Below are 12,358 nucleotides of genomic sequence, written 5' to 3'. Positions count from 1 at the left end.
GTTTGGAATGGCCAGGCAAGCAGGGTTCCCCACCCAGCTGGCTGCTAGGTGGTGTGGGCCCAAGCCAGCTGGCAGTGACTTGCCTCAGAGTCCCTGTGCTAAGAATCCAGCTTTGGACAGGACACTCTGGGCAGTACGAGAAAGGAGAGGATTCCCTGAAGCTCGCATCTGGTGTTCCCATTTTTCCTGAGGGAGCCAGATTCAGGTCTGGATCAGGAGAGCCTAGTGGGCCTCCCCCTGCTCTCCCCATGAAAGGGCCAGGGGCTGATCCTGTGCCCCCTTAAAAGCTTCCCAAATGAGTTTTTCCTCCACAGCTTCCCACTTCTCCTCCTTCCCCTTTAGAATCCACCCCTCACAAGGAGTAGAAGCATCTAGTTCAGTCTCTGCTTTTCTTGCCTCATTCAGACAAGTGCTTGTATTGTGGAGACTCCCCATGGTGATTTGCTACTCGCCCCGAGAGAAAGAACCTGCAGTGTAGCGTAGACAGTAACATTGCTCCTTCAAGGGTTTTGCAGACAGTTGGGGTTCCTAATGGCTGAGACCATGCAGTCTGTCTCATCCTGCGTGGCTTCTAAGGAGTGATTTATGGCAGAGAGGTGGCAAGTTTGAAGGAATTGATTTTAAATGACTCTCTCTAAGATAGCAGTCCCTGAGTAGGCACTCATTACTCATCTAGTCTTTATGCGTGCAGATAAAGCCATTAATTTCAATCAGGACACTGGATCAGCCCCCTAGTAATTCAGTGTGCACTGCTTATTTATATTAGTATACTTTGTTTTAGTAAATCATGTTAGTATCTGGGATTTCAGAGTTGATGGTTAGAATTCTGCCCTTGGATGGGAACTGCACAAGTGCAGAATTTAGCCTTTGGAGAACAGACTAGAGTTTCAGAACTAACTTGCCCTGCTCCTTCCTGTGTTTCACCTGTTCTATGGACAGATGGCTTTAGGTTCCAGGGCTGTCAATCCCATTCCTATCACACCCTTGGCTTCAACACTTCAAGAGAGTCAGAACAGCACAGTATTACATAGGCGGCTTTTTGGTTTAGAACTTATTTTAAAATAGCCATTTAAAAATGCCCAAATCTGTTAAGTTACCGTGACTACAGTTAAGTGTCTGACTCTCAAGAGTGTAGACAGGATCCTCATGGATGTTTTTGCAGCATCAAGAGAAAAGAAAAAGGGGCTAACAAACCGAAAAATGTCCAGACATACTGCTGGAGAACTAGAAGACAGAAGTCTGTGGGGCGAGTGTCAGTACGCCCAGGCTGTATACATAGTGTATAGCACACACGCAGCATGAACAGCCAGTGTCCTGCATTCTCATTTGGTTCACTGGAATGTAACAGACGAATTGGTCTGGGAATTTGGCTTCCCTACTTAGTGCACTGACTGCCAGTTCAAACGTACTGGGACTCATATCATAGGAGAACACAGACTGCCTGATATGCCTTGAGTTGACAACCAACACTTTTCCGAACTATCAGTTTTAGCAAACCTGCTCCACCCCTTGTTTATAACTTGGGTCTGTATAAATTAACTCTATTTAGCCACAAAAAGTTACATATTCCAGTTTACCAAGAGAAGGAGGCGGGTGGTGGTGGTCAGGGACTCTCTTCTCACAGGGACTGAGTCATCTATCTGCCGCCCCGACCAGGAAAACCGAGAAGTCTGCTGCTTGCCAGGAGCTAAGATTCACGATGTGACGGAGAGACTGCCGAGACTCATCAAGCCCTTGGATCACTACCCCTTCCTGCTTCTCCACGTGGGCACCAATGATACTGCCAAGAATGACCTTGAGCGGATCACTGCAGACTACGTGGCTCTGGGAAGAAGGATAAAGGAGTTTGAGGCGCAAGTGGTGTTCTCGTCCATCCTCCCCGTGGAAGGAGAAGGCCTGGGTAGAGACCGTCGAATTGTGGAAGTCAACGAATGGCTACGCAGGTGGTGTCGAAGAGAAGGCTTTGGATTCTTTGACCATGGGATGGTGTTCCAAGAAGGAGGAGTGCTAGGAAGAGACGGGCTCCACCTAACGAAGAGAGGGAAGAGCATCTTCGCAAGCTGGCTGGCTAACCTAGTTAGGAGGGCTTTAAACTAGGTTCACCGGGGGAAGGAGACCAAAGCCCTGAAGTAAGTGGGGAAGTGGGATACCGGGAGGAAGCACGAGCAGGAGCGTGAGAGAGGGGAGGGCTCCTGCCTCATACTGAGAAAGAGGAGCGATCAGCGGGTTATCTCAAGTGCCTATATACAAATGCACGAAACCTGGGAAACAAGCAGGGAGAACTGGAAGTCCTGGCACAGTCAGGGAATTATGATGTGATTGGAATAACAGAGACTTGGTGGGATAACTCACATGACTGGAGTACTGTCATGGATGGATATAAGCTGTTCAGGAAGGACAGGCAGGGCAGAAAAGGTGGGGGAGTTGCACTGTATGTAAGAGAGCAGTATGACTGCTCAGAGCTCAAGTATGAAACTGCAGAAAAACCTGAGAGTCTCGGGATTAAGTTAGGAAGCGTGAGCAACAAGGGTGATGTCGTGGTGGGAGTCTACTATAGACCACTGGACCAGGGGGATGAGGTGGACGAGGCTTTCTTCCGGCAACTCGCAGAAGTTACTAGATCGCAGGCCCTGGTTCTCATGGGAGACTTCAATCACCCTGATATCTGCTGTGAGAGCAATACAGCGGTGCACAGACAATCCAGGAAATTTTTGGAAACTGTAGGGGACAATTTCCTGGTGCAAGTGCTGGAGGAACCAACTAGGGCCAGAGCTCTTCTTGACCTGCTGCTCACAAACCGGGAAGAATTAGTAGGGGAAGCAAAAGTGGATGGGAACCTGGGAGGCAGTGACCATGAGATGGTCGAGTTCAGGATCCTGACACAAGGAAGAAAGGAAAGCAGCAGAATACGGACCCTGGACTTTAGAAAAGCAGACTTTGACTCCCTCAGGGAACTGATGGGCAAGATCCCCTGGGAGAATAACATGAGGGGGAAAGGAGTCCAGGAGAGCTGGCTGTATTTTAAAGAATCCTTATTGAGGTTACAGGGACAAACCATCCTGATGTGTCGAAAGAATAGTAAATATGGCAGGCGACCAGCTTGGCTTAATGGTGAAATCCTTGCTGATCTTAAACACAGAAAAGAAGCTTACAAGAAGTGGAAAATTGGACAAATGACCAGGGATGAGTATAAAAATATTGCTCGGGCATGCAGGAGTGAAATCAGGAAGGCCAAATCACACCTGGAGTTGCAGCTAGCAAGAGAGGTTAAGAGTAACAAGAAGGGTTTCTTCAGGTACGTTAGCAACAAGAAGAAAGTCATGGTAAGCGTGGGCCCCTTACTGAATGAAGGAGGCAACCCAGTGACAGAGGATGTGGAAAAAGCTAATGTACTCAATGCTTTTTTTGCCTCTGTCTTCAGGAACAAGGTCAGCTCCCAGACAACTGCACTGGGTAGCAAGCATGGGGAGGAGGTGACCAGCCCTCTGTGGAGAAAGAAGTGGTTCGGGACTATTTAGAAAAGCTGGACATGCACAAGTCCATGGGGCCAGATGCGTTGCATCCGAGAGTGCTAAAGGAGTTGGCAGATGTGATTGCAGAGCCATTGGCCATTATCTTTGAAAACTCATGGCAATCGGGGGTGGTCCTGGAAGACTGGAAAAAGACTAATGTAGTGCCCATCTTTAAAAAAGGGAAGAAGGCGTTATCTGGGGAACTACAGGCCAGTCAGCCTCACCTCAGTCCCTGGAAAAATCATGGAGCAGTTCCTCAAAGAATCAATTCTGAAGCACTTAGAGGAGAGGAAAGTGATCAGGAACAGTCAGCATGGATTCACCAAGGGCAAGTCATGCCTGACTAATCTAATTGCCTTCTAAAGTCATGCCTGACTAATCTAATTGCCTTCTATGATGAGATAACTGGTTCTGTGGATGAAGGGAAAGCAGTGGACGTGTTGTTCCTTGACTTTAGCAAAGCTTTTGACACGGTCTCCCACAGTATTCTTGCCAGCAAGTTAAAGAAGTATAGGCTGGATGAATGGACTATAAGGTGGATAGAAAGTTGGCTAGATTGTCGGGCTCAACGGGTAGTGATCAATGGCTCCATATCTAGTTGGCAGCTGGTATCAAGTGGAATGCCCCAAGGGTCAGTCCTGGGGCCGGTTTTGTTCAATATCTTCATAAATGGAGGATGGTGTGGATTGCACTCTCAGCAAGTTTGCAGATGACACTAAAGTGGGAGGAGTGGTAGATACGCTGGAGGGTAGGGATAGGATGCAGAGGGACCTAGACAAATTGGAGGATTGGGCCATAAGAAATCTGATGAGGTTTAACAAGGACAAGTGCAGAGTCCTGCACTTAGGATGGAAGAATCCCATGCACCGCTACAGACTAGGGACCGAATGGCTCGGTAGCAGTTCTGCAGAAAAGGACCTAGGGGTTACAGTGGACGAGAAGCTGGATATGAGTCAACAGTGTGTTCTTGTTGCCAAGAAGGCCAATGGCATTTTGGGATGTATAAGTAGGGGCATTGCCAGAAGATCGAGGGATGTGATCGTTCCCCTTCTATTCAACATTGGTGAGGCCTCATCTGGAGTACCGTGTCCAGTTTTGGGCCCCACACTACAAGAAGGATGTGGAAAAATTGGAAAGAGTCCAGCGGAGGGCAACAAAAATGATGAGGGGACTGGAACACATGACTTATGAGGACAGGCTGAGGGAACTGGGGATGTTTAGTCTACAGAAGAGAAGAATGAGGGGGGATTTGATAGCTGCTTTCAACTACCTGAAAGGGGGTTCCAAAAAGGATGGCTCTAGACTATTCTCAGTGGTAGCAGATGACAGGACAAGGAGTAATGGTCTCAAGTTGCAGTGGGGTAGGTTTAGGTTGGATATTAGGAAAAACTTTTTGACCAGGAGGGTGGTGAAACACTGGAATGCATTACCTAGGGAGGTGGGGGAATCTCCTTCCTTAGAAGTTTTTAAGGTCAGGCTTGACAAAGCCCTGGCTGGGATGATTTAATTGGGGATTGGTCCTGCTTTGAGCAGGGGGTTGGACTAGATGACCTCCTGAGGTCCCTTCCCACCCTGATATTCTATGATTGGTTCCATTGAGACATGCTGCACTTGGTGAGGTTCGCATGAGCATAACATCCCCAAACCAAACTCAGCTTAAGTGTGTGCTCACAGCATGTGGCTTTCTATGGCCCTTCAATGCGCAATTAAGTCATCACTTATGGCATTCAGAGCTGTAGCAATTTTTGGATACCAGCAGAGGGTGGAGGGTTTGGGGATGATGTGCATAGTCCACTCTTAAACTAACTGAGGAGCTGATTAGTGTTCTTGTAAGCACAGATAGTGGAGTTGAAATAAGGGAATCAAACGGGCATGCATTTGATCTATTGGGAGGAGCACTTTGAAAATATCTGTAAAAAAAAAATCAGCAGTCTTTAAAGAGAATCCCCTGAAGTGTAACAGGCAGGAGATTAGTAATGGGCTAGGAAGCCTTTCATCTCTAGGACACCACTTGAAATCTGGCCTAGGGCAGTCCGGTCAGAATTTTTAAAAATAAGTGGCCAAATTCTGTTTGGTCTCTCTTGGTAGTTGTTTGGTATGGAACTCTGTTGGATAGTCAGTAAAACAATTAAAAGAAATCAAACCATCAGGATCAGCTTCAGAAAGCTCCACTCTGGAAAAGCTGTGGGTGAATCTCTTTTAATTCACAATCAACAAAGATCAAACAAGTAAAAACCTGCAGACTCATTTTTTATTAAATTCTCCCATTTCATCTGTACAGAAAAAAAGCACATTATGTCCAGAATCTCAGTAACATCTCAAAATTACACAGAATGAACATGTAAAAAACAAGAAACTGCCAGGATTTTATACACAGAAAGGAAAACAATTTACAAAGAGTCTTGTTAATGTTACGTTAAAAAAAGGACTAAGTTCGAACAGTTTTTGCTGTACAGTCTATGATTTCTTGCTTGGGTCTGTTTTGTACATTGTACTTGGGGAGGCTCACAATATTATCCCTGCATACTATTTAGAGACCCTTCCCTGTGCCTGTGTTAACATGTCTCCCCTTATACAAACATCCAATCTCTTTGCACTCTGGCATTTCAGTGACCTACCCTAGAACACAGATCTTTTGCTTTCAATCAATTACAAAATCAAAATAAACAGTTTGTTATTGGAAACGGTCGTCACACAGGCTGCTTCAATCCAGTAAAGAAGGCAGAATACTGCTCCCCCGCCCTTACAGACAGGTTCTGCAGGCCCAACAGTGCAAGAGAAAAGCAGCTGTACCAATTTACCAGATTTAGATCTTGGCTGTACCAGTTAGTACTCTCCTCTCCCACTCAGACGAGCCTTTGCTGTGAATTAGAGCACACACTGTGAACGGGACCCAACACAGCGGCTCTTTATTAGGCTGAAAACCTAGGCTGGCCCCTCTCCTTACCCTCAGAAGCTGGAAAGCAACAGTACATGGTTGGGAGCTGCGCTTCTCTCCATGACCCTGTTGTAAAAAACCTCATTGGTTTAGTCAAATCACGAACAGTTTATAGATCTACTCCCAAGTATTTTAATAGGGGGAAAAAGCTAGTTGACCTGCTCTCATCTCACACTGAACTCAAAATTAACTTTGAAAACCAAAAGCTGGCAAAAAAAGAGTCAGACAACTACATTCTTTCTGAACTAAACAGTCTGCATTCACAGAAATTATCCAAGTTAAGCACATTCACCTGAATGTGATAAACCAGAGCTTACCGCCTCTGGCACCGAGTTTGCACATCACATTTTCTTCCAGCTTCTCCCCGTTCATCCACTGCAAAGAAAAGCAACTTCTTTGCTAACAGTAACTGCATGTTAACTGCATGCTGCCCTGCTCAGCCCTCCCCAGTATATAGTGCATCTTCACAGAGCATGCTCACAAGAGTCTCACTCAGGGCCAAGATCACCATGTTTGCATGGATCACACGTGCCAGACTCTGGAAGGAATCCTCACATGTGGAACTTGCAGAGTATTATTCTAACTTCAGTAGGGTCTTTCAGCCTTTCTGCCCTTTCTGCGGCAGCAGAGGAGGAAGGACACAAGTTTTGTGTGAAGCATGAGAAGGAATGCTGCTCCTGGCCTCATCCTTATTGCAGCCACCTGCATATGAAAAGTGATTTTTCTGGGAGGCATGAAAACTCAGGGACAGAGCTAACCAAAAGGCAACAAAAAAGAAAAATCGAAAGACTTGGATTTGACCCATTAGTAAACAATGAATAAGGCTATTTTGTTACAAGAACACGCAAGCAACCACCACCTGGCTAGCCAGAGTGAAGTACTGAGATGCACGTGCATGGGACGCACAATCCTTCCCATGTTATTCGGACACATGATCTTGACTGGTGAGAATAAGCTCTGAATGTACCATTAGGCATCTGAGCAGAAGAGGAAGGCAGGGTGTACAGAAGCACCATTCCTTACTAGGAGTTATTTCCCCTCTTGGATATTCCAGTCAAGCCATTCCCAGGAGCATGAGCTCTACAATATCTAGAACAAGCCCCCAAGAAGGAATGCTTAGCCATAGGAAGGACATACATTTACAGTATACGCCATGAAATGGATAGCAGGCTCCCTGAACTGAGGGGAGACAGTTAAGTCAATGCTGGAGGGGAATGATGAACATTAGGGCTAAGAGTAGGGAAGTGGCAAGGAAGCCTCAGATCTGTCCCCTTTGAAATGGTTGATTCCAAGTATTTCTAATGTTCTCATTAAATCAAAATAAAAAGTTTCCCTAAATTCAAGAAGGCAGTAGTGCATTTTACAACTGTGTATTTCCCTCTCCCTTCCTGCTATAGGGAATGACCATCCGCTATGGGCATTTACTGGCACACAGTGAGCAAGTGTTTGCATTAGAGATCCAAGGGGCAGGTGCTCAGCAATCAGGATATATTTAGAACAATATTGGTTATTTTGTTGTGTTTTTTCTAGAGGCCTTCTCTAGATGCACAGGTCCTTACATGCTATGATGGCTAGGATGGCATTTCTAACACACTGCACTGGAATATTTCTAGTCTCCCTAAAAAGATGCTCCTATGCCAGAATTATTGTGTTTAGCATGCAATATGTTAGGGGGTCCCATCTGGAAGGCGGTGAATTGGGTGTAAATCTTAATGATTATGAAATGGCTAAAACTGTGGCAGCCAGTGACAAAGTTCTCTTTGCCCAGGCCTAACCATGTCAGTTCCCTGCAAGAAATGGGTCTCTCTTGATTTTATTTTATTCCCTTTTGTAATTGCAACAGGACCCCTGGGCCTGTGCGTTATTGCACTTCTGACCACGCCATTACAGAAGGTGACCACACAGAAACATACATCATGTCACACCTTCCTGCTTCATTAAACCCCTTCCCCCGCTCCCCCATTGACAGCAGCTCCATTGTCCACCAACATCTGAAACTACGTCCCAGGATGAAATTTTGAAGGCAACCACCAGGGAGACTGCAGATGCTCAATGCAATACCCAGAAAGTGCGCTTGCTGCTTGGAGTTTGCTTCGTGAAGGCTTCACACCAATGGAACAATCAGGTAGCAATAGACGCACCTGGATAAGAGGAAGGTCTCAGCACTACGCAGGAGCAGGGATGATGACTGCAGCTGGTTAAAGCAATGAGACAATACTGCATTCAAGTTGAACACACACACATACAGAGATTGGCTAGAAGAGGACTCAGGAAGAGACCCTGTATTCCACAGAACAATGTCTTCTTTACCATCTAGGGCTCTGTTCTTACCCTCTACACTACACAGCTGACTAGTCTTTTGCCTTTAGCATTCCTTACGTCTACTGCAATGGAAAATGCAGGAAATCAAGTCTTCCCATGTTCTACCCTACTCCAATACAAAACTTAAGTTGGAAAGTAAAACAGCATTTCCCTTCTTCCCACACCAAGATACACAGCCAGAACCATGGCTGACAAAACATCTACGGTATTTCACTATAATTAAATTTGGGGTTCACCAGCAGATGCTAGTCAATGTATTTTACACCTCCTCAGTTAGGTTCTTCAAGTTAAACAGGTAGCTAATGCTCCCTCACAAATATGAAGTCTCTGGACGCCAATTCAATTTTGCCGTAGCAAAATGTAGGCAGCACTAGGATTGCCAAACAAGCAAGACTGCATTGGGGAGAAGGTACAATCGTGTTCCCCCTCCTTCTGCACTTTGAATCCATTCCATCTGTCTGACCTGCAGCCTTGACAGTTAGAAAGTGTTGCAACGACACTTGCTTCGAGTGAGAGGTGAAACCATGTGATTTTGCAACTGCCACACGCATACTTGTGTGTCACCCACACCCTTTTATGCTTCAAGCAAGTGATGTGATCTGCCATCGCCTTCTTGGCCCTCAGCTCCATTCACTCATGCAGAATCAGGGAAACCACACAAGTAGCATTGGGCAATGAAGGTGGGGGAAGTAATTTAGGCTCCATTTCTGTTCCAAGGATGACTTACATGTCATCCGCTTGGAAACCTACAGCACATCAAGCAAGATGACAGATCTCTTCTATGGAACCTGCTCCACTGCTCAGGTTCTCCCATTATTCCCTGTCCAGTCTTTATAGTCCCTTGGCTCTCATGGTTCGACTCCAGACACCAACAACAATTGTCTTTCACATAAGCTTTTCTAGTATGTCATCACCATACTACTAAGACTGGGTCTCAAAATAGTTTATTTTCTAACTTCAAAGTGGCATGGTGAAGATAACTTTGCACCCCTCTCTAGCATTTTGCAAAAGCAATCACAGTATTTTTAGAGATCAGTGTGTTTACATAGCATAATTAGAATCAGCTGCTCCACATTCAGAAATGCTCCCATCTTGTATCAGATCAATACATAACACTGGAAATTTCAGAAATTACTTAGCAATGCAACAACAGGGAGCAGGAAAAGAAAATTATGGACCAAGCATTAGCCTAGTTGGACAGTGTTAGGCACATGATTTATATTCCAGCACGCATAGGAGAACACATCTAACAGGCTAATAAAATATATATCTATATATATCTTACTGTACATGCTGACTCTTGTGCAGCACTGCCATATTTGAACCACGCACTCAACCTGTGTATCGCAGGTCCCAACCACAGAGAGAGGCCTAGAAGAGGCTCTACTCCCTCCACTCTTTGTGTAACAAAGAAGATGGTAAGCAGTTACCACAGCTAAAGGTGTTTCTACAAAACACCTCCCTTGAGCTGGGCAATGGGGCTGGGAACCAAGTTCTGGAAATGTGACTAGAGCTTATGTGCGCACATCAGTGGGTGACAACAAAGCTTCCCCTTAAAGATCAACATGTCTGTCCTTCACCTCACACTATCAGAATTCTCTCCTGCTTGGCATTTAGAGCCAGCACTTCTGACCTACATCACTAGATGCCAAATTCCATCTATATAAAGCAGTGTTTTAGAGGTTTGAAAATTTTACTGTATTTTTAATGCTGTAACTCAAGCAATTAAGACTCAGAGAGGTCAATGATGAATCACTGCACTAACCCATAAATGATCCTTCTGTTGAAACAGACATTAGTATCTCAATCCCATTCAATATCACTGGGCAACATGGAGCGTTGTTAATGTATCAACCCGACCATCTTTGAATAGTTCATTCGAGGGGGCAGGGTGTCTTCGCTTGGTAACAGAAGGGAGAAATAAAGGACTGACAAAATTTAACTGCATTGCCTTTGATGAACGAAGGTTAATAGGCTAGTTAATCAGGGTATGTACAGTGCAGCTGTCAATGCATTACACTGACTGGCTCTTCTATGCATAACTTCCACACCCTTTCCCTAGCCTAATCAAATATATGCTATATGGCTCAAATGGCATATCAGACCACTGGAGTTTTTGATCCTGGCCAGTATTTTATTTTATCCTGTGAGTGGCAGAGGAAACGGGAATTGGAGGGCATCATCTTCCCAAACAAAAAACCCACAGTAACAAAAACAGGACATTCGGAGGATGACTCCACTGACTGACATTCTTAGCACTCTGAAACTATGCCCTGAAGATGCTTGGAATAGGATGAGCAAGATGTCCGAAACAAGGCCAACTGCGGTGAGTGATGCAATTTACCTTCTAATTTCCTACCTCAATTTTACCCAGCTGCAGAGCATGAATACGTCCCAGTAAGAAACTGCCTAACTCATAGGATTGGTACTTATATATTTTTCTTCCTTTAAAAATTTACTTAAAAACTGCTTGAGCTGCAGGTCATATCAGTCTGATTTGGTGACGGCAGGTCCAACAATACAATAAAGAGACTCATCTACAGGCGGGTAACAGGAGTCCGCTAACAAAGGGGTAACAAAAGCTGCTGGCTACGCCGACTCTTTCTTAAGGTGGTGAAGATGCCACGGATGAGATCCAAGATGGGAAAATTGAGCCGACACCTGCTGCTGTTCCAATTCTTTTTTATTCTCCTCTCCCAAGAGGGGGCGGGTGGGCAGACTATACAGAGGAGGGCTGTACAAACTGGGTACTGGGCAGGCATTTCTTCAGCAGGCAACCCAGGCTCTACCTGTCCTTGAGCTCTCGTGTCACCCGCTTGGTGATGCGTCCGCACAGGAGGCCCATCAGGAAGAGTACACAGATGCCGACTGTGATAACAGACAGGATATAGTTCTTGGACGGAGAAGTCATCACTTGCATAGCAAGATCAGAAAAGCCTTCTGCTGGGGCAACCTAGGGGGCAAGGCAAAAAACATAATTAACCGGACTTCAGTTTCCACATCAGTCTTTGCAGAGAAACTAACGACATGGAGAATGATGTTATTTTATGAGCTGGATAAGGACACTTGTAAATTCCCCATTTGCCTCCTGTAAGCATCCAGCATGTTCTCTTTTTATAACTGAACTTTCCCTGGTACACAATTATGTAACACGCATGAGCTGGGACATACAAATAGGCCTGTAGGAGATGGACTTCATCAACTGGGACACAAAGCTCTAAAGCTCCTAAATGCCCAAAAGACATCCCAGCTCCTCCTCTAGCTCTCTCCAGCACCCTGCCTTTCCATTCACATCACCCCTCCCACTGTCATAGCTCTTCCTCTGTTGGCACCTTTTGCTCTGCTTGTGAACTAGTCCCGAGGGGCACTGAGAGCAGTTTGATTTCAGTGTTATTAGGCAAGTAATCCAGATGCTGAGAAAGGGGTTGTATAAATAACTTAAGGGTCCTTGTGATAGGGTGGACTAGGCCCAGAGGCCTCCTGCTGGAGGCCTCAGGGCCCTGCCACTCTCATACCAGATAAGGAGCAATGAAGAAGTCCTCCAAGCAGGCTAGAGTGGTTGCAAGGGAAGCAGCCAATCAGGGCC

The 12,358-nt window shown here is 45.6% G+C and overlaps 1 protein-coding gene across 2 annotated transcripts in view; it reads right to left on the bottom strand.

Annotated features, from left to right (window-relative positions):
• Window positions 1-5,745: 5,745 nt before the first annotated feature.
• GLG1 (golgi glycoprotein 1) overlaps window positions 5,746-12,358 on the bottom strand; it is a 187,663-nt gene continuing 181,050 nt past the window's right edge. For both annotated transcript variants that reach the window (XM_077831194.1, XM_077831196.1), the window contains one exon: window positions 5,746-11,725. In XM_077831194.1, the coding sequence (XP_077687320.1) occupies window positions 11,558-11,725 (168 nt within the window). In that variant the 3' untranslated portion in view covers window positions 5,746-11,557. The remainder of the gene's footprint in view (window positions 11,726-12,358) is intronic.

The sequence above is a fragment of the Eretmochelys imbricata genome, chromosome 12 (assembly GCF_965152235.1).
Source record: "Eretmochelys imbricata isolate rEreImb1 chromosome 12, rEreImb1.hap1, whole genome shotgun sequence".
Lineage (NCBI taxonomy): Eukaryota > Metazoa > Chordata > Testudines > Cheloniidae > Eretmochelys > Eretmochelys imbricata.
The sequence above is the reverse complement of the archived record's forward strand: the minus strand, read 5'-3'. Positions and strand labels throughout refer to the sequence as shown.